Source organism: Cololabis saira, chromosome 18, assembly GCF_033807715.1.
Source record: "Cololabis saira isolate AMF1-May2022 chromosome 18, fColSai1.1, whole genome shotgun sequence".
Lineage (NCBI taxonomy): Eukaryota > Metazoa > Chordata > Actinopteri > Beloniformes > Belonidae > Cololabis > Cololabis saira.
The window spans coordinates 41,601,390-41,623,943 of NC_084604.1; the positions used below are offsets into that span (position 1 = coordinate 41,601,390).

Genomic DNA, 22,554 nt, shown 5'->3' on the forward strand with positions numbered 1-22,554 from the left:
TTTTAGCCGAATTTTCATTAACGATATTTAGTCCGAATTTTCAATGACGACGATATTTAGTCCGAATTTTTGCTGATGACAATATTTAGACCGAATTTTTGTTGGCGACAATATTTAGTGTGAATTTTCGTTAACAATATTTAGTCCAAATTTTCATTGACAATATTTAGTCAGAATTTTCGTTAACGACAATATTTAGTCCGAATTTTGGTTGACGACAATATTTAGTAATATTTTCCATTGACGACAGCAACTGTAGATCCTGGTTGTGGATCAGGTTTGTGCAGACCTGTACAGGAAGTGGACCACCGGGCCGGTACCGACCTGCCACCAGCACGATGGGCTGCTTGTCCGGGTGCAGCTCCATCTGCCGGGCGATCCAGGGCCCGTCGAAGTGGGCGTACCACCAGCCCTTCTTCTTGTTCTGCGGGTCCTTGTACTGGTCGCCCGGACGCACGAACGGGATCCGGAAGTATCGCTGCTGCCGGTTCAGGGCCACCTCGTGGTGCCGGGGCGGGCCCGGGGGGGCCGGGTTCTGCAGGGCTGTGGGGGGAAAAGTCCAGATTAATGTTGCAATACAATTTCAAGAAACAGGAACGGGACTCGGGGCAGGAGCTAGCTAAGCTGCAAGCTAACATGTGCCGTCAGAACATGTGATAAAGTGTTTTTACGACAGGATCAAACACTTTATTCATGTTCGGAAACGATCGGCTCATGAACTTCTTTATTTCCTAATTGCTAAATAAAAATGTGAATAAAAAAGCCGACTATGAGGACTGAAGGAGCTGGATGTGATTATTGGATCAGGTTTCAGTTTAAAAATCAGTCAAAAGGGGTCAAAAGGGGTTCAGACACAAATCAGAACGGGTTTACTAAGTTTAGATCAGGAAGGGTTCACTTAGTTGGGGTTGGAAGCAGAAATGTGAGAGGTATGTTTCTCTTCAGACATGTTTGAAAATAGGAGAAACTGGAGAAAAAGCAGGAACTTCACACAGCCTTTACAAATCTGAAGCAGTTTTATCTGAATGATAATATTTGTAGCTTAATAAAACGGTTTAGGAAACTATCTGTGGACTTTGATTCTTTGAAACAAATCTATTTCCTGTTTGTTACTGTAGCATAGCCGAGTCTATTATGTTTATATTCTGTTTTATATTCTAACGTCACACTTAAAAGTAACTCCACTTCTCTGTCACTCCAAACCAAAGACTCTGGTTCATCTTGGAAGTAACTGGAAGTTACTCGTGTCATTTGTTGATGTTTTTTTCCAGGATTCTGATTGGCTAGCATGACTTTATCTTCTCGTTACACTGCCCCCTGTAGGTTTGGCTGCTCATAGCACCTTAACAGATATTTATGCAGGTTCCTGGAAATGGTGTTTTTATAAACGGAGAGGGGGAAATATCAGTTTTTGAGAAATTTTGAGAAAAAAGTCGAAATTTTGAGAAAAAAGTCGAAATTTTGAGAAAAAAGTCGAGAAAAGTCGAAATTTTGAGAAAAAGGTCGAAATTTTGAGAAAAAAAGTCAATAAAAGTCGAAAATTTGAGAAAAAAGGCGAAATTTTGAGAAAAAAGTTGAGAAAAGTCGAAATTTCGAAAAATACTTTTTCTCAAAATTTCGACCTTTTTCTCAAAATTTCGACTTTGTTCTCAACAAATCTGAAGCAGTTTTATCTGAATGTTTTGAGGAATAACAGAAATTGAGAAATGTTTAATAAGAAGCTCATGAATGTGACTTGAATTAGAGCTCAGTGTTTCTGACGATTCAAAGACTTCATTAATGTTCAAACTGACAAACAAGGAGTTGTTCATGTTCGAAGAAGTGACTCCTTCAACTTCAGAAACTGTAGATTTTAGATGTTTCAGTCAAGTTAAATCCTGTTATTTCTTGTGTACAAACACAAATAAAGTATCTGTTCAAAGGCAGATTTGACCTCCTAGCTGGCTCGCCAATTTATGGCAGGAGAATAAAAGCTCAGATGAACAAACTTTTTTAACCATCCCTATACTTTAACAAAAAATTAAATCAAAAAAGAAAATTAAGCATGTGGGCAAAGCTAATTACCGCCCAAATGCTTTCACACTGATCTGATTCAGGTTTTAACGTAGTGCAAACGGGGAGAGAAACTCTCAGCACCATTAAGGTTAGCATCAAAGAGTCATTGTACAGCTACAAGACTACGTAAAATATAAATAAATAAGTAAATACTATTTTTTCCTTCTAATATGTTTCATAATTCCCTCTGCCTTTAATTATAAGTAAGAAATATAAAAAAAATGGTGTCAAAACAAAGACGTAAATATACCAGCTACCATGGGAGCCTACCAGTGTATGGACACGCCTAGGGCTGGGCGATTAATCGATTTTAAATCTAAATCGGATTTATTAATCACAATCGATGTTAAAAAAGGAAAATCGGAAAATCGATTTTCCTTTTTTGCAGCTGCATTACAGACATAGCCCGTCTAGTCATCTTTGTTTGGTCCAGACAATTGTAAATGTTGTCACTTTATTAAACTCAAGGATTTACAGGATCTTTCAATTGCACTTTATTCCCAATAGGGAAATTTGTTTGCTATTTTCTTTAAAAAATAAAGATAAAATATTTGAAACAATTCCATTGTCTTTTGTAGTTTTACCAAAAAAATCGAAATTGAAAATCTGGTTTTCAGAGAAAAAAAAAAAAATCGGGATTTTATTTTTGTCCAAAATCGCCCAGCCCTAGACACGCCCACACACAGGGACGGCCAATCAGTGTCCACTACCAGCGTATGGACACGCCCACACACAGGGACAGCCAATCAGAGTGGGACTGACCGTTGTTTTCCACCCACAACTCAAGCACAGGAAGCCCACCGCACATTTCAAAATAAAGGCAACTCGCAAACAGAAACAGTAAAGTAAGATATTAAAAAATAGTTTTCTGGTGGTCAGATAGAGAGGTGCCGGATCTGAACTAGGACTGGACTGGAGTCTGACACGTTTGGTGAAAAATACAAGAATCCTCCCACTTTTTCAGTCTAATTTCAATGCAACAAACACCGTCTCATATTCGGGCCAATACAGTAAGCCATGTGAGGCCGTGGTTACCATGGAAACCCTCATCACAGCCTTGCGAGGCCGTGGTTACCATGGAAACCCTCATCAGGGCCTCGCGAGGCCGTGGTTACCATGGAAACCCTCATCAGGGCCTCGCAAGGCCGTGGTTACCATGGAAACCCTCATCACAGCCTCGCGAGGCCGTGGTTACCATGGAAACCCTCATCCCAGCCCTGCGAGGACGTGGTTACCATGGAAACCCTCATCCCAACCTCGCGAGGCCGTGGTTACCATGGAAACCCTCATCCCAACCTCGCGAGGCCGTGGTTACCATGGAAACCCTCATCACAGCCTCGTGAGGCCGTGGTTACCATGGAAACCCTCATCACAGCCTCGTGAGGCCGTGGTTACCATGGAAACCCTCATCACAGCCTCGTGAGGCCGTGGTTACCATGGAAACCCTCATCACAGCCTCGCGAGGCCGTGGTTACCATGGGAACCCTCATCCCAAGCCACGCAAGGCCGTGGTTACCATGGAAACCCTCATCCCAACCTCGCGAGGCCGTGGTTACCATGGAAACCCTCATCAGGGCCTCGTGAGGCCGTGGTTACCATAGAAACCCTCATCCCAGCCTCGCGAGGCCATGGTTACCATAGAAACCCTCATCCCAGCCCTGCGAGGACGTGGTTACCATGGAAACCCTCATCCCAGCCCTGCGAGGCCATGGTTACCATGGAAACCCTCATCCCAGCCCTGCGAGGCCGTGGTTACCATAGAAACCCTCATCCCAGCCTCGGGAGGCCGTGGTTACCATGGAAACCCTCATCCCAGCCTCGTCACCCGGAGCAGCAGCTGCAAGCAGACGCCAGCGACACCAGCAGATGGGTGGGCGGGGTTTAAGGGGGCGGGGTTAAAGGGGGCGGGGCAGCTATGCTGTTAGTGTCACACCGGGGGGGCGGGGCTTTGAGGGGCGGGGCTTTGGGGGGGCGGGGCTTGGAGGGGGCGGGGCTTCGAGGGAGGGGCACTTACATGATGCTTTCACAGGCGCTGGGAGACCTGGAAGTGAATATTTAATGAGATGATTCCCTTCTCAGGACATGAAAACAGATGAAGACACTTAAACATCTACAGCAGGGGTGGCCGACCAATCAGAGGCTAAGATCAACTACCCATGATCCCTCACTCCATCAACTACCCATGATCCTTCACTCCATCAACTACCCATGATCCCTCACGAAGTTTTGAGAAAAAGTCGAAATTTTGAGAATAAAGTCGAGAAAAGTTGAAATTTTGAGAAAAAAGTTGAAATTTTGAGAAAAAAGTTGAGAAAAGTCGAAATTTTGAGAAAAAGTCGAAATTTTTAGAAAAAGGTCGAAATTTTGAGAAAAGTCGAGAAAAGTCGAAATTTTGAGAAAAAAGTCGAAATTGAGAACAAAGTCGAGAAAAGTCGAAATTTTGAGAAAAAAGCAGAGAAAAAAGTCGAAATTTTGAGAAAAAAGTCGAGAAAAGTCGAAATTTTGAGAAAAAAGCAGAGAAAAAAGTCAAAATTTTGAGAAAAAGTCGAAATTTTGAGAAAAAAGCTAAGAAAAAAGTCAAATTTTTGAGAAAAAGTCGAAATTTTGAGAAAAAGGTCGAGAAAAAGTCGAAATTTTGAGAAAAAGTCGAAATTTTGAGAAAAAGGTCGACATTTTGAGAAGTAACTCCACTTCTCTGTCACTCCAAACCAAAGACTCTGGTTCATCTTGGAAGTAACTGGAAGTTACTCGTGTCATTTGTTGATGTTTTTTTCCAGGATTCTGATTGGCTAGCATGACTTTATCTTCTCGTTACACTGCCCCCTGTAGGTTTGGCTGCTCATAGCACCTTAACAGATATTTATGCAGGTTCCTGGAAATGATGGGACTTTTATAAACGTAGAGGGGGAAATATCCGTTTCTGTAAATACGAGCTCTGTGGAAACGTGGCCTCACTGCACTACAAAGTCGTTGGCCACCCCTGTTCTACACGGACCTAGACCCCCACGAGGGGGGGTCTAAACGGACGTAGGTCCCCCCCTCGGACGGGGGGGTCCGGGCTGATCTGTACCGTAGTCGGTGATGGATCTGGGCGCCCGCTGCTCCGTCTCCGTGTTCCTCTTCTTGTTCTTGGACTTCCAGGCGTGGTAGACCTTCAGCCGGCGGTGGAACTCCTCCCTGCAGGCGGCCAGCAGCTCGATGTCTGGGGGGACAAGGACCGTTAGGGAACCAGGACCGTTAGGGAACCAGGACCACCGTCAGGGAACAAGGACCGCCGTCAGGGAACCAGGACTCACCTTGGGACCAGGACTCGCCTGGGAACCAGGACTCACCTGCCCCACATGTTATTAGTCCCAGATGATTTTGAGGATTAACAAAATAATAAATGTTTAATAATTAGCTCATGAATGTGACTTGAATTAGAGCTCAGTGTTTCTGACCAAGACTATATTCATGTTCAAACTGACAAACAAGGAGTGTGATGTTCATGTTCAAGACAGTCACTCTCTCAACTTCGGAAACTGTAGATTTTAGATGTTTCAGTAAAGTTAAATGTTATTTGTTGTGTACAAATAAAAATAAAGTATCTGTTCAAAGGCAGATTTGACCTCCTGGCTGGCTCGCCAAGTTTAGCAGGAGAACAATCTCAGATGAACTTTATTAAACTGTCCCATTACCGGGCTCGATAAATAGCTAACATCGATGCTGCTAACGTTAGCTGCGGCTGCGTTTAGGAGGCTAAACCGCACAAACATAGATTTCAAAATAAAGGCAACTTGCAATCTGTTCAAAGGCAGATTTGGGCTCCTAGCTGGCTCGCCAATTATTGCAGGAGTTATTGCATTTATTATCGTCGTCGTCCCTTTGCAGCCTCAGCTGCTCAAGTTGCAGCTACTAGTCCCAGAAGTTACTAGTCCAGAAGTTACTAGTCCCAGATGTTACTAGTCCCAGATGTTCCAGATGTCCCCAGATGTTACTAGTCCCAGATGTCCCCCCCCCCCCCCCCCGTGACGGCGTCCCCTCTACTCACCGCAGGACGTGTTGATGGCGTCCCGCAGCTCGGCGTACTTCCACTTGCTCAGCTCAAACTTCTTGGCTCCGGCGGCCGCCTTGGAGGCCTGGACCTGTGGACCTCTGGAGACACAAGGAGGACAGGGGGGACAAGGGGGGCGGTGAAGAACCGGAGACACCAGGGAGACCAGGGGGCCGTGAGGGACTGGTGGACACCAGCAGGGGACGGGGGGGTTTACTGAGGACGCTGAGGCTCATGTTCTAGTAGAATGAAGAGTTCTGACTCCAGAACCTCCCAGACGGAGCAGAAACCTCCTGGATGTTTGAGGTCCTGGTCCTGGACCAGGTCCTGGACCAGGTCCTGGTCCAGGACCCGGTCCTGCTCCAGTACAACCATCAGCACGTGCTCAGTAAACCCCAGAGAAAACCAGAGGTAAAAAGGAAGAGGCGGAGCTACAGGTGTCAGGGAGGCGGAGCCAGAGAGCTGCATCACTGAGGAGGAAGAGGAGGGAGAGGAGGAGGAGGAGGAGGAGGAGGAGGAAGACCTGCGAGGTCCAGGACGGAGCCCATGCTGCTGCTGCTGCTGCTGCTGCTGCTGCAGTCGCCACGACGTTAGTTGGTTTATTCTCCTCTAAATATGTAAAAGTTCATATGGAGTTATTCTAACCTAGGACCTCGACCAGACTGGGAATCTGTTGGGTCTAGTGATGCACCGATTGTTCAGTAACTGAAATTGTTCGGCCGAAAATGGCAAAGAAAACACTTTCGGTGTTCGGTGGAATAAGTGGGAAAAAAACCGAACAATTAATAACGGCGTTGTAAAATAAGGAAATAGACTGGCCGCTCCGTAACTGTTGCACCACAAACATAAATCGTTGGCCAACCAAAAAGTAACCACATAAGAATTTGACCTAACATTCACCAGGAGGTGGAACCAAAACAACATAATGCTGGAAATTAAGAAATTTTCATGAAAAAGTCAAAACTTTGTGAAAAAAGTCGAAATTTGGTGAAAAAAGTCGAAATGTCGAGAAAAAAGCCGAAATGTCGGGAAAAAGCCAAAATTTTGTGAAAAAAGTCAAAATGTTAAAAAAGTCAAAATTTTGTGAAAAAAGTCAAAATGTCGAGAAAAAAGTCAAAATTTTGTGAAAAATGTCAACATTTTTTGAAAAAAGTCAAAATGTCGAGAAAAAAGTCGAAATGTCGAGAAAAAAGTCAAAATGTTGTGAAAAATGTCAAAATTTTGTGAAAAAATGTGAAAATGTCGAAAAAAGTTGAAATGTCGAGAAAAATCGAAATGTCGAGAAAAATCGAAATGTCGAGAAAAAGTCAAAATTTTGTGAAAAAAGTTGAAATTTTGTGAAAAAAGTTGAAATTTTGTGAAAATATGTCAAAATGTCGAAAAAAGTTGAAATGTCGAGAAAAAAGTCAAAATTTTGTGAAAAAAGTCAAAAAATAACCACATAAGAATTTTACCAACATTCACCAGGAGGTGGAACCAAAACAACAGAATGCTGGAAATTAAAAAAATTTCATTTTTTTATGTTCAATAAATATTTTCTACCTTGTAATTTTGTAAAATATTTTTTTCTTTTAAAAGCATGCCTAAATCAAATGTATTTGATTTATGCAATGGTGAAAAAATTGGCAAAATAAATGAAAAACTGCTGAAGAACCATGTTCGGTGTTCGGCCAAGTGTTTTTTTATTATTTTCGGTTTCGGCCACAAATTTTAATTTCGGTGCATCACTAGTTGGGTCGGTTACCACAGGTTAGCCATTAGCTTAGCCATTAGCTTATGCTAACGTGTGAGGCTAGTTAAGACTGAGAGATGGAGCTCCGACTGTTTAAACTAAAGAGCAGATCAGCCCGACTAACAGCCCTAACTTTTGACGACTGGAACAAGAACAAAGATCCCAAAGAATCACCAGGAAACGTCACCGAGTGAAAAAATCACCTCTGGAACCGTCGACCTCCGATTCTCCAACGAGGTCGACGGAGAATCAACCCGATTGATTTTCATCGACTGATTGATTTGATTAGTTTTGAACGTTTCCACCCACCTAGCCAGAAGTTCGGTCATTTCCTTCGCCATTTCCTCCCTGGAAAGCAGTAAGTTAGCCGTTAGCCGTTAGCAGAGTTCACCTGAGACCAGCTACGGCTCAGTAGGACTAACTCTGACCCGGTTCTAACCCTGACCCGGATCAGCAGGTCTAACCCGACCCGGGTCTAGACCCCGACCCGGGTCTAGACCCCGACCCGGGTCTAGGGGGTTCTGGTTCTGGTACCTACATGGTCAGGCTCTTCATCTTTGTGGAGGCAGGAATTCTGGAAAGAGTTACAAAACGTTAGAGCCGATCGATACGATCCATACGATCATTGAGACGATTGATTGGTTCCCCGACCGATCAGGACCCGAGACGATCAGACGTTTATTGATTATCGGCGGCTGAGAATCACGCTGGGAACTCGAGGGGGAACCTTTAGAAGTGATTGGTTCCTGGTCAGAGGTGGGCGGGGCAATCGGCTTTACCCACAATGCATTTCTGCAGAGAAACAGCCGTTCACAGCAGCTTCAACGCCACTTCCTGCCCTGACTGGTTCCTAAGTAGTTCCCTGTTGTTGAGAGACATTGTCACGCAAGTTCCAGCTTCCCGAGGACCCCTGCAGGGACGAGGACCCCTGCAGGGACGAGGACCCCTGCAGGGACGAGGACTTGCAGGGACGAGGACTTGCAGGGACGAGGACCCCTGCAGGGACGAGGACCCCTGCAGGGACGAGGACCCCTGCAGGGACGAGGACCCCTGCAGGGACGAGGACCCCTGCAGGGACGAGGACTTGCAGGGACGAGGACCCCTGCAGGGACGAGGACCCCTGCAGGGACGAGGACTTGCAGGGACGAGGACTTGCAGGGACGAGGACCCCTGCAGGGACGAGGACTTGCAGGGACGAGCACCCCTGCAGGGACGAGCACCCCTGCAGGGACGAGGACTTGCAGGGACGAGGACCCCTGCAGGGACGAGCACCCCTGCAGGGACGAGCACCCCTGCAGGGACGAGCACCCCTGCAGGGACGAGGACTTGCAGGGACGAGGAACCCTGCAGGGACGAGGACTTGCAGGGACGAGGAACCCTGCAGGGACGAGGACTTGCAGGGACGAGGACCCCTGCAGGGACGAGGAACCCTGCAGGGACGAGGAACCCTGCAGGGACGAGGACCCCTGCAGGGACGAGGACTTGCAGGCGGCTCCAGTCTCATACAGTGCTCGAGACACATTGTCACGTTGTCAAGTTCCAGCGTCCTGAATCCCTGCTGAGACGGCACCGTGGAAGTGTCTTTGACTTCCAGCTCCTGCAGAGACGAGGACTTGATCCAGGGAGGATCCATATATGGACTTCCTGACTCCTCAGGGGGTCGTCCCAAACTGAAACATCACACCTGATTAGGTATGGGAATTGATACGATTTTTTCGATTCCGATTCCATTTTCGATTCTGCTTAACCATTCGATTCTTTATCGATTCTCTTATCGATTCTCATTTGGAAAAAAGGAGAAGAAACAATTTTAGTATCAACTTTGTTTTAATAAAACAAAGTTGATACTAAAATTGTTTCTTTGTTTCAATTTCTTTGTTTCTCTGATCTTTTTTGTTCAAAGATATAAAACTTTTATATCTTTGAACAAAAAAATATAAGTGAGGTCTTAAGACGCCCCCAGCCTTGGGCTCCTCCATGGTACCAGGGGGTCCCCACAAAATTATTTGTAATATAAAATATGTATTTAATATAAAATAATAATAAAATAAATATTCTTCTGTAGAAATTAACTAAAAACAACAAATTATTTTGTAGCAATTGCACAAGAATGTCCAGTAACATGTTCAACACCACAAACTTAGTAACTGCTGGTGACATTCATCTATTCTGGCCTGATACTCTTCCCTGCCTTGATGAAAGGAGAAGCTAGCGGTAGAAGCTAGCAGTAGAAGCTAGCAGTAGAAGCTAGCGGTAGCTGCTCTTTAACTTCTCCATAGATGAGCTGACGAGCTGCAGCTGTCAGGAGCGCCGGCACGTCCGCGTGTCCGGGCGTGCAGCTCTTCTAAAGCATGATTTATGGTTCCGCGTTAAATCGACGCAGAGCCTACGGCGTAGGGTACGCGGCGACACGCGCCGTACAGTGCGTGTAGCCGCGTACCCTACGCCGTAGGCTCTGCGTTGGTGTACCGCGGAACCATAAATCAGCCTTACCACATGCCGGCTGACTCCGCGCTCCCAGCGCATCAGCCGGCCGAGTCCTGACAGTTTCCCCCCTTTGTTGAAATGTCCACATTGCAAGAATTGTCGCCCTGTTGTCGTCCTTTTTGGTAAAATGTAACCAAACTTTCGAGCGTTTATGCCGCTTTGTCGCCATGTTTTCGCAACGTGCTTGGTGACGTCATTCACGCCCACTGGAATCGATAAGGGAATCGTTTGTGAAAAATGCAAACGGTTCCAAGGAATTGAAAGACTGGGAACCGGTTCTGGATTCCCATCCCTACACCCGACTGTAAATTACTTTTTGTCTCTCACTTGGCTTGTTTATTCCTGTCTTTTGTTGATTGAACTTCTCGTATAAAAACCGTGTTGTAAAATCTCTCTGGGTCGGCACACCAACTCAGACCTGGTCCGTGCTGGTCCTGCTCACCGCCGGGTACGGAATAACACTCACAACTCACAAGCCGACTTCTCCACTGGTTTGGATAAATTCCTCAACACTGTCCAGTTCCTGACTGGTTCCTCACCAGTTCCTGACTGGTTCTAACTGGTTCTAACTGGTTCCTGGTCTGCAGGACAGGGTTATTGAGGTTATTGATTGTGGATCATTAGTTTTGATCAGAATCAGGAGTTAGTTTAAGGCAGATTGTTGCAGCATGCAGGTTTTTAAGAGGACTGGGGGGTTTTAGTGGACTAGGGGGTTTAGGGATCAGGGGGTTCTGGTTCTGGTTAGATCAGCGGGTTAAACGGCCGGGCCGGTTCTGGACCGGGTCTTACGCTGCTCGTTCTGGGGAGGATGGAAGTGACGAGCCGTTACTGGGAGGAGGAGAAGAAGAAGAGAACAGGATTAACGACCGGACGGATCCAGACGAGCTGCAGAAACTGGTTCTGATGTGGAGGTTCTGGATCCAGAGTCCTGGACCACCGGACCGGGACCAGGGGGGTCCACCAGACCCCGGACCAGTCATATTAATATTAATTCCTAAAAATGGATTCAAATGTCAAGGATCATCTACATCAACGATGGAGCCAAATCTGCCGGTGATTCCAGATCCACCTCTACGCTGATGACACCGTCTTATGTGCAGAGGCCAATATAATGTTATAATCATTTGTTTCAGATTTACTGTCATTATTTTCTGTATAGAAATTGAATTTGGTGTTCAAAAAGCCTTTTTTCAAACTGGAGTCTTGAAAAAAAGGGTCTAATAATCAGGGTCGTCGTATATATGGTATAATGTTATTCTGGTGTCCAACAAAACATTCCGTTTTTGGGCATAAACAAAAAAATACCAAAAGATGTAATGATGAGAAGAAAAAAAAAATAAAAATAAAAAAAAAATTGATCTTTAGACATACAAGTCTATTTTTAGGAGTTAATATGAGAATCGATTTAGAATCGGAAAATTGATTTTTTCAACACAGGCCTATCAGAAATACTTAACTCAGGATCCAGAACCCTGACCCGGTTCTGACCAGCCGGTGGTCTACGGGGGTCCAGGATGGTTCTGTACCTGCGTAGAACCGGGTTGCCCCCCTGGTTCTGGTTCTGTACCTGCGTAGGCCCGCATCGCTCTCCTCCGGTATCAGCTCCGCTTCACTCTGGGCGATCCTCAGCGCCAGCTCGCGGTCCCGCCGCTCCTGCTCCAGAACCGCCTGCCGGGCCGACTCCTCCTGCCGCTCGGACTCCAGCTGCGTCTCCATCTCCGCCTGGAACAGAACCAGAACCAGAACCAGAATCAGAACCATAAACACTCAGCTGCGTCTCCATCTCCGCCTGGAACCAGAACCAGAGTCAGGACTAGCCCAAAACGGCTCAGATCTGCAGTATTTACAAGACCTGATAGTGCCTTATGTTCCTGGCAGAGCTCTCCGCTCTCAGAGTGCAGGTTTACTCGTAGTTCCTAGAGCAGGGGTGTCAAATGTGCGGCCCGAGAGAGGTTTTCAACGCAAAAAAACAAAATGTTAATTTACTAAAAAGGAAGGCATAAATAATTGCCATGAATAGCAGCATATCCCATAATATATTTCTTCTACAAATCCATTGTTATTCCACAAATAACAGTTTGACATTTTTTTAGTTTTCTAGAATTAATTTGCTGATTTTATTTCTTTGTAGACGGTGGTTTATTTTTATTAACTGACTACTATTATATATTTTATCAGGAAAAATATCACTGTTAAAAAAGATGATAGAAGATATTTATTGGGAGAATTTCAGTTTTGAATACGAGGATAGTGACAAAGTAAAACAGTTAAAAAAGAAGTGCTGACTTTTTCGGCAAACTAAATATCTGCACCAATTTTTAAAAATAAATACACTTAATTGTACTGGAAAAATCTCTAAATCACAAAGAAACACTCAGATGTAATAAGAAAGATTTAGCTTTTAATTACATTTCCTATAAAAAAGCGAAATATAAAAAAAACAACTTGTTTCTGTTTATCTTTGTAAAATCATATTAAAAGTATCTTATACATAATTTGAAAAAAAACGAGAAATTTCAAGAAAAGATCCTGAAGAAATATATCTTACATAATTACAGTGTAAACAAAGTGCATATTTCCTTTAAAATTAACTAAACTGATATTGGATTAGATAACAATAGTAAAAAGAAAAGAATTATAGAAAAAATTTTCCGCACCGTTTTTGTTATTTTGAGCGTGCGGCCGCGAGAAAAAAATTGGTCAAATCCGGCCGGCCAAGTGAAATGAGTTTGACACCCCTGGTGTAGAGTATCTAAATGTAGATTTGGAGGGCGGGCGTTCTGCTATCAGACACCATTACTATGGAACCAACTTCAGATCTGCTAGGAAGCTAGGAGACCAGGACCTGTTGCTAGGAGACCAGGACCTGTTGCTAGGAGACCAGGACCTGTTGCTAGGAGACCAGGACCAGCCTGTTGCTAGGAGACCAGGACCAGCCTGTTGATAGGAGACCAGGACCTGTTGCTAGGAGACCAGGACTAGCCTGTTGCTAGGAGACCAGGACTAGCCTGTTGCTAGGAGACCAGGACTAGCCTGTTGCTAGGAGACCAGGACCTGTTGCTAGGAGACCAGGACCTGTTGCTAGGAGACCAGGACCTGTTGCTAGGAGACCAGGACTAGCCTGTTGCTAGGAGACCAGGACCTGTTGCTAGGAGACCAGGACCTGTTGCTAGGAGACCAGGACCTGTTGCTAGGACACCAGGACCTGTTGCTAGGAGACCAGGACCTGTTGCTAGGAGACCAGGACCAGCCTGTTGCTAGGAGACCAGGACCTGTTGCTAGGACACCAGGACCTGTTGCTAGGAGACCAGGACCTGTTGCTAGGAGACCAGGACCTGTTGCTAGGAGACCAGGACCAGCCTGTTGCTAGGAGACCAGGACTAGCCTGTTGCTAGGAGACCAGGACCTGTTGCTAGGAGACCAGGACCAGCCTGTTGCTAGGAGACCAGGACCTGTTGCTAGGAGACCAGGACCAGCCTGTTGCTAGGAGACCAAGACCTGTTGCTAGGAGACCAGGACCTGTTGCTAGGAGACCAGGACCTCTGGACGTCTCACCTGCAGCCGCCGCTCTTCCTCCTCCCTCTTCTTCCTCTCTCCCTCCTCCTGCTTCCTCTTCACCTCCATCTCTGCTTTCCTGAGGAGAGAAATGATGGAGAGATGAAAGGATGAGGAAACAAGGATCCAGACTCACACCTTAAACATTTACAAGCATCACTTGAAGCAGCGCTAGGGGTTCCACAAGGCTCTATCCTGGGCCCAACGCTGTTCTCCATCTACATCAACCATGGAGCCAAATCTGTGGGTAATTAGATCCACCTGTACGCTGATGAAACCGTCTTATATGTCATGAAGTTTTAAACTCATGGATATCAGGGTTTTAGTACCGTATTGGCCTGAATATAAGACGTTTTTTTTTGCAGGTAAATCAGACTGAAAAAGTGTTGGTCGTCTTCCATTCAGGTCTAGACGTTACACCATCTCACCACTAGAGGGAGCCAGAGATCTGTAAATGCTGAACTGAACTCCCCAGGACAAAGAAGAACAATAAAAATAGTGGAAGAAAGTAAAAAGGAGAAAATAAGAGAAGAGATAACAGAAAATGTAGAAACGTAGTTTCTCCAATCTGGAGAAAAGTGTGTGGAAGATCTGCAGGTGAACCGGCAGCTGAGGAGAAGTTATGATGCAAACTTCAACATGATGGTTTAATGAGGCAAAATAAGAGGCTTTTTCTGTCCAATATGTTGTTAGAATCATTTGTTTCAGATGTACTGTCATTATTTTCTGTATAAAAATTGAATTTGGTGTTAAAAAAGTCTTTCTTCAAACTTGAGTCTTGAAAAAGGGTCTTGTAATCGGTCGTCTTGGAATCGGGGTCCTACAGAACCAGTCCAGAACCAGAACTTACGTCCTGCGGTCCTGGACCGGTCCAGAACCAGAACTTACATCCTGCGGTCCTGGACCGGTCCAGAACCAGAACTTACATCCTGCGGTCCTGGACCGGTCCAGAACCAGAACTTACGTCCTGCGGTCCTGCTCGTCCTGCTGTCTCTGCGTCTCCTCTTCCTCCCTCCTCTTCTTCTCCTTGTCCATCTCCTCTTGGATCCGCCGTAGACGTTCTCTCTCCTCCTCCTCCTTCTTCTTGGTCTGCAGGGCCGTCAGCAGCTGCTCCGACCGGGTCACCAGAACCTGGTACTGGTGGTCGATGTCCAGCCGGGTCATGATGGTGGTCTGGAGAGAGAGAGAGGTTAGAGACCAGAACCAGAACCAGAACCTGGTACTGGTGGTCGATATCCAGCCGGGTCATGATGGTGGTCTGGAGAGAGAGGAGGAAGTTAGAGAACCAGAACCACCTGTAAAATTCAGAATCCAATTTAAAATTTTATTACTTGCATATAAAGCCCAAAACGGCTTAGCTCCGCAGTATTTACAAGACCTGATAGAGCCTTATGTTCCTGGCAGAGCTCTCCGTTCTCAGAGTGCAGGTTTACTCGTAGTTCCTAGAGTATCTAAATGTAGATTTGGAGGGCAGGCGTTCTGCTATCAGGCACCATTACTATGGAACCAACTTCCAATCTGGGTTAAGGAGGCTGACACCACCTCCACCTTTAAAACTAAACTTAAAACCTTTCTGTTTAGTAAAGCCTATAGTTAGTGTTTAGTAAACCTCTAGCTGGTGTTGGTAAATCTCTAGGTAGTGTAAACTCTAGTGTGTTAGAGTCAGTAGTCATAGTTGCAGCTATAGAACAAGACTATAATAGTTAGTCTCAAATATAGCTTGGTGGTAGATATGCTGCTATAGGCCTATGCTGCAGGGGGGACCGACATGATCCGCTGGGCGGTGCCTGTCACCCTTCTTCTCCTCTCCTCTTCCCTTCCTCTCTTCTCCATTTCCAGTTTTATTTATCATAAATATCTCATAGCTATCGTTTTTGTCCATCGTTCCTGTAGTTTCTTGTGCCGGCCCCCCTTTTTTCTCTTTTGTGCATGTTTGCAGGCCGGAGCCTCGGGAGCTGCGTTCTGGCCTGCGGCCCCCCCCCCCCATCCCCGGTCATCCCGTTGCTGCTTCCACCTGCCTGCGCCCCCCCCCCTCTTTTTTCGTGCGTTCGTTCGCGCGTTTTCGACATTTTGACTTTTTTCTCAAAATTTCAACTTTTTCATCAAAATTTTAATTTTTTTTCCTCAACATTTTTTCAAACATTTTGACTTTTTTATTCGACATTTTGACTTTTTTTCCTCTTTTTCGTGCGTGAGTTTTTGCGTGCGAGCGTGCGTTTTTCCGTGCCTTCGTTCTTTCGTGCGTTTTCGACATTTCGACTTTTTTCTCAAAATTTCACCTTTTTCATCAAAATTTCTACTTTTTCATCAAAATTTCAACTTTTTTCTCAAAATTTCAACTTTTTCATCAAAATTTCAACTTTTTTCTCAAAATGTCAACTTTTTTCTCGACTGTTTTCTCAAAATTTCAACTTTTTCATCAAAATTTCAACTTTTTTCTTGACTCTTCTCAAAATTTCAACTTTTTCATCAAAATTTCAACTTTTTATCGACATTTTGACTTTTTTCTCGACATTTCGACTTTTTTCACAAAATCTTTTGCCTGCGCCCCCCCCTCTGGTCATCCCGTTGCTGCTTCCACCTGCCTGCGGTGGAACTGGACGACCAACGGGGGCTTGAGGAAGGGTCAGTTCCTCCAACATGAGCCCGGGTTCTCCGGCCCGTTCACATCCAACCCTCCACATCAGTCTGAGCAGAACCAGAACCAGCACCAGAACCAGAACCGGGCTCACCTTGATCTGGACCATCAGAGCATCGATAGCCGTCTCCAGGTCCAGAACTTGCCGGCTCATCTCCGTCTTCTGCTCCTTGAGTCCAGAAACCACCTCGGTGAACCGGCCCATCCGGGTCTTCAGGTTCCGGACCTTCACCAGCCCGTCGATGCTGGAACACAGAACCGGGTCAGAACTTCAGAACCTCTGGGTCAAAACACAGAACCGGGTCAGAACCTCTAACCTGAACAGAACCTCCTTAACCTGAACAGAACCTCCTTAACCTGAACAGAACCTCCTTAACCTGAACAGAACCTCCGGGTCAGATTTTCAAAGATCCATATTGGACCAAAAACACAACAAAGTAATATTTCTGGAGCCGCAAAAAATCTTGTATCAGAATTAGAATGAAGAAACACATGCTGCATGTTTCTATATTAGTTACAACTGGGTCCTCGGCTGCTAATGTAGCTGCTAATGTAGCTGCTAATGTAGATGCTAATGTGGCTGCTAATGTAGCTGCTAATGTAGCTGCTAATGTAGCTGCTAATGTGGCTGCTAATGTGGCTGCTAATGTGGCTGCTAATGTAGCTGCTAATGTAGCTGCTAATGTGGCTGCTAATGTAGCTGCTAATGTAGCTGCTAATGTAGCTGCTAATGTGGCTGCTAATGTAGCTGCTAATGTAGCTGCTAATGTAGCTGCTAATATAGCTGCTAATGTAGCTGCTAATGTAGATGCTAATGTGGCTGCTAATGTAGCTGCTAATGTAGCTGCTAATGTAGATGCTAATGTAGCTGCTAATGTAGCTGCTAATGTAGCTGCTAATGTAGATGCTAATGTAGCTGCTAATGTAGCTGCTAATGTAGCTGCTAATGTAGCTGCTAATGTAGCTGCTAATGTAGCTGCTAATGTAGCTGCTACTGTAGCTGCTAATGTAGCTGCTAATGTAGCTGCTAATGTAGATGCTAATGTAGCTGCTAATGTAGCATGTCGGTTCTGATGCAAATGATTCAGTCCCAGAAACGTTGAATCCTACAACGGAGTATTAGCTAAACTAAGACCAAAAAAAAAAAGGAAATTACGACAATAAAGTCATAATGTTGCGAGAATAAAGTCGTTATAGAATAAAGTCGTAACATTACGAGAATAAAGTCGTAATTTATGAGAATAAAGTCGTAATATTACGAGAATAAAGTCGTAATATTACGAGAATAAAGTGTTAATTTATGAGAAGAGTGTGTTAAAATGTTGAATATTGAGCATCTCGTGAAGTTATATTATTTATAATATATTTAATATTACGACTTTATTCTCATATTATTATGACTTTATTTTCGTAATTTCCTTCTTTTTTTTCTTAGTTTGGCCCTAATACTCCGTCGTAGAATCCTCTTTTCTCCTCAGGTATTTTTCTCTTTTTCCCGTTGGAAACAATCCCCCATAATATTTTAGAGGAAGATTTTTTTTCATTATGCACTTCGAGACAAAAGTCAACATTTCGTGAATAAAGTCAAAATGTTGAGAAAAAAGGCGAAGTTTCGACTTTATTCTTGAAATTTTATTTCATTAATCTTGACATTTTAACTTTTTACTCGAAGTGCACAATAAAAAAAAACCTCTCCAATATTTTTTCTCCTGCACGGCCCTGATTCTCTTCCGTACAAATCTTCGTTAACAGAAATGTTGAAATGTAATATTTATTCTACACATTTTTACAGCATTAGAAAACGTTCAGAATGTTTGTGTCATGTATTTCCTCCTAAAGAAACCACATTAAAACTAAAAATATATTTCCCTCCCCATCCATTTCCTTTTTCAAATATTTAGAAAAAAATGAATAAAAAGAAAAAAAGGAAAAAAGAAGAAAAAATATAAAGAGGAAAAAAGAGAACAAAAGAAAAAAAAGAAAAAAAAGAAAGAGGGGAAAAAAAAGGGAAAAAAAAGAATTAAAAGAAAAAAAAGGGGGAAAAAAGAAAAAAAACTGAAAAAAAGAGGGGAAAAAAGGAAAAAAGAGAGAAAAAAAAGATGTCCCCGAGGACGGGTGTGGAAACCCACCGGGGTTTGTGCTTCTTCCTGCAGAGCCACATCCGGACCGTCTTCTGCATCTGGATGCAGGCGGAGGCCCGGTACTGGATCTTGTTCTTCACTGGAACCAGAACCAGAAACACAGAGTTAGAACTGGTCCTGGTACCGGCCTGAACCAGGCGGAGGCCCGGTACTGGATCTTGTTCTTCACTGGAACCAGAACCACAGAATACAGTCAGAACCGGTCCTGGTACTGCTCTGGACCGGTCTGAACCGGTCTGATTCTGACATGTCTGACAGCTACAAGAAACACCTGAATCCAGCAGACCTGGACTGGGTCTGTGGACCTGGTCTAGACCTGGACCGGGTCGTGGACCTGGTCTAGACCTGGACCGGGTCTGGGGAGGAGATTCAGGTACAGGTCTAGACCAGGACCAGGTCCAGGACTTACGTTTGATGACGGACAGGCCGCACCACTGGACCTTCTTCCAGCGACTGTGGATCAGCCAACGGTTGACTTTCTTCACCAGCTCAGCCAGGTGATCCGGGTCGGACTTCATGATCTGGTCAAACTCTGCAAACTGGAAACAGGTTTACCATTAATCCTGATTAATCAGATTAATCAGATTAATCTGATTAATCAGATTAATCAGATTAATCTGATTAATCAGATTAATCTGATTAATCAGATTAACTGGATCAGATTAACTGGATTTGATCGGTTTTGGCCGATCGCTCTGGTCACAATCTCCCTGGTGGAATGTAAACAAGGTGACTCTGCCCCCACTAACCCTCCCCTCTCAGGAACATCTGTGGACCTGTTTCAGAACTGACCGAGCCGTCTGATAACATCAAGGACATTGGCTGAGAGCAGCTCTGGGGCAGAGTTCACGACTTACCGCTACACACACACTTACTGATAACCACCTCCTTCAACTCAACGCCTTCCTCGGCCCCCCCTCTTATCAGCCCCCCCAACAGTCTCCGGGTTTAGAGCGCCACGAAGTCGCGGCGATCACTTGGATGTGCCGGGACCCCCCCTAATCAGATTAACTGGATCCAGTGGTCGTCTTTAACCCCTGAATCCCTCCTGGAGTTAAAATGATAAAAACTCACCTAAAAAAAAAAATAAAAAAAAAAATAAATAAATAAATAAAAAAGAATAAAAAAATAAGAAAAATAAAATAAATAAATAAATAAGTAAATAAATAAATAAACACTCACCTTCCCGGGACGGAAGAACACTCTGGTTAAACCGAACTTGTAGTCGTTCTCGTTCAGACCCAGAGCTTTGAAGAGAGCCTGAAACAAAACCAGGAGACCAGGGTGAACTGGGAGGACTGAAATAAAACTGGAAGGTCCTGTCTAGTCCGGTCCAGGACGACCCACCTTGCAGAAGAGTCTGGGGTCCAGGCGGGTCAGCTTGGGCGGCAGGAACTTCTGGTACATGTTGTAGAGCTCGTGGAACGGAGCTCTGGAGGGAAACCCGCCCTGCATCAGGTCCAGGACCGAGACCATGCCTGCAGGACCAGAACCAGAACCAGGTCAGGACCAGAACCAGAACCAGGATCAGGTCTGAGGTAAAACCAGGTCTGGACCAGAACCCACCAGAACACTGAAGCTGGGACAGAATCTGAGCTCCTTCAAACTTGTGGCTCACCATCTTCAGGTTGGGCTTGATGCAGCGGATGAAGCTGGAACCCTGAGGAGAACCACAACCAGAACCAGGTCAGGACCAGAACCAGGACCATCAGAACCATCAGAACCATCAGAACCAGAGGAACCAGTTAGAACACTAGAACTGAGGTCTAAAACCATCAGAACCAACGGTTCTGCAAAACCATCTCGGTGGAGGAAACTCACCGTACTGCGGAGTTTCTCCAGGAGAACGTTGAGCTGCGTCTGCAGGAGGAAAACACAAAACCTGGAGATCAATCAGTTCTGGATCAATAGAACATTAGGCATAAGGCTTATGGCATGAAGGGAGAAAAAATAAATGTTGTGTCCTGAAAATGCCCTGGGTTCCCAAAACACAGCTTTAGTTTTTAGTCAGCCACGCACCTGCTGTTTATCATAGCAAATGCCTGTTTTTCTGTGAGAAAGAGTCTGGTTCGCACGGGATTTTGGTCCCGTGTGAGCCGAGACTTATTTTGAGAGCTTGCGGACGGGGGGGCGAATAGCCCCCCCCCCCCCCCCCCCCTCTCCGCAAGGTGCTGAGGGAAAGGTGTAAAGACGCGAGAGCCGGAAGTTCGGATTCAGAGTCTGCTGTGGGTCTAGTGCAGGACGCCCAGCGCGGTTTTCTTTGGCCTACTCTGTATCAGGACTGTTCGGCTCTCCAGTCCTGTGTCGAGGTAAGATAGGCCTTAAAACCTTTGTAGTTGTGTGTGAGGAATATTGCTCTGCCATTTGCGGGGGATAACTTGGCACCTTGTCCTAGCAAAAGAGTAGTTTTGTGGATGTCTTCTATGCAAATGCTTGCTTTTCTTGCTGGTAATAAAGATCCATATGTCATTATAGCAAAAGCGAGTTGTGTGTGTGATTCATTTTGGGTCCACAGGGATCTATCCTGGTAACCTGGGGTTCCACATGGATCTATCCTGGGGTTCCACATGGATCTATCCTGGGGTTCCACATGGATCTATCCTGGGGTTCCACAGGGATCTATCCTGGTAACCTGGGGTTCCACAGGGATCTACCCTGGGGTTCCACAGGGATCTATCCTGGGGTTCCACAGGGATCTACCCTGGGGTTCCACAGGGATCTACCCTGGGGTTCCACAGGGATCTATCCTGGGGTTCCACAGGGATCTATCCTGGGGTTCCACAGGGATCTATCCTGGGGTTCCACAGGGATCTATCCTGGGGTTCCACAGGGATCTATCCTGGTAACCTGGGGTTCCACAGGGATCTATCCTGGGGTTCCACATGGATCTATCCTGGGGTTCCACAGGGATCTATCCTGGGGTTCCACAGGGATCTATCCTGGGGTTCCACAGGGATCTATCCTGGGGTTCCACAGGGATCTATCCTGGGGTTCCACAGGGATCTATCCTGGGGTTCCACAGGGATCTATCCTGGGGTTCCACAGGGATCTATCCTGGGGTTCCACAGGGATCTATCCTGGTAACCTGGGGTTCCACAGGGATCTGTCCTGGACCCCAAACTCTTCATACTGGATATAAATGATATCTGTAAAGTTTCAAAGCTGATAAATATTATATAAATTGTGTTACTGTTTGAAGACGATACCACATTATTCTGGAAATGATTTTCTGAATCCCGTTCAACAGGAACTGAATGGTTTGATACCAATAAATTATCATTACATTTAAATAAAAATATAAATAATCGGAAAACTAATAATCGCATAAAAATGATGATAAATGATTTTGAAATAGAAAGTTTATGATCATAAAGGTTTGGGTGTTATTGACCATAAATTGTGCTGGAAGACTCATGTTGATCATTTAACCTCCTGAGAGCCTGCGTTCTCATATGAGGACATTACATTTCTGCTGTTCTGCACCATGATACTTCATTTGTACCAACATTGACCCATTGTCCTCATCCGGGACGCCCGCCTGCACCATCTAGTGGTCTCATCATGAAATTACACTCATTTGGGAAAAAACAAGATGGCTGGATCTCAATGAAAGTCTTCTATGCAGCTCCCGACAGAAATATGGACACGGTAAAAATCCTAACCTAATTTTATGATTGAAACTAGTATATTTATGCACAATAACGTCTGCAGCTTCACATGCTTTTTTGATATATTTGAGTAATATTAGCAAGCTACAACGTCTGTAAACATGAAATACTCGTTTGAGGACATCAGGTCTATCTTCACTGCAAACACGTACATTCTTTCCAAGAACATTTGTCTTTATTTCTTGCCCAAATGTCCAATTTCTAGTCAAAATAAGTCTCATTACACTTAAAATACTTGTTTGTAG

At 44.9% G+C, this 22,554-nt stretch overlaps 1 protein-coding gene across 7 annotated transcripts in view; it reads right to left on the reverse strand.

The window, feature by feature from the left end:
- Positions 1-22,554, reverse strand: part of LOC133464461 (unconventional myosin-VI-like) — a 73,561-nt gene that overhangs the window by 7,553 nt on the left and 43,454 nt on the right. For 2 of the 7 annotated variants that reach the window (XM_061746460.1, XM_061746459.1), the window contains exons 19-35: positions 20,463-20,501; positions 20,208-20,301; positions 19,989-20,119; positions 19,824-19,901; positions 19,051-19,180; positions 18,630-18,720; positions 16,595-16,745; positions 14,827-15,035; positions 13,863-13,941; positions 11,875-12,029; positions 11,097-11,135; positions 8,359-8,394; positions 8,130-8,168; positions 6,086-6,189; positions 5,126-5,257; positions 4,070-4,096; positions 325-543 (exon numbers count right to left, since the gene is read on the reverse strand). In XM_061746460.1, coding sequence (XP_061602444.1) covers positions 325-543; positions 4,070-4,096; positions 5,126-5,257; positions 6,086-6,189; positions 8,130-8,168; positions 8,359-8,394; positions 11,097-11,135; positions 11,875-12,029; positions 13,863-13,941; positions 14,827-15,035; positions 16,595-16,745; positions 18,630-18,720; positions 19,051-19,180; positions 19,824-19,901; positions 19,989-20,119; positions 20,208-20,301; positions 20,463-20,501 — 1,753 coding nt within the window. The remainder of the gene's footprint in view (positions 1-324; positions 544-4,069; positions 4,097-5,125; positions 5,258-6,085; positions 6,190-8,129; positions 8,169-8,358; positions 8,395-11,096; positions 11,136-11,874; positions 12,030-13,862; positions 13,942-14,826; positions 15,036-16,594; positions 16,746-18,629; positions 18,721-19,050; positions 19,181-19,823; positions 19,902-19,988; positions 20,120-20,207; positions 20,302-20,462; positions 20,502-22,554) is intronic. The other 5 variants (XM_061746462.1, XM_061746461.1, XM_061746463.1 and 2 more) reach the window with 5 other exon arrangements.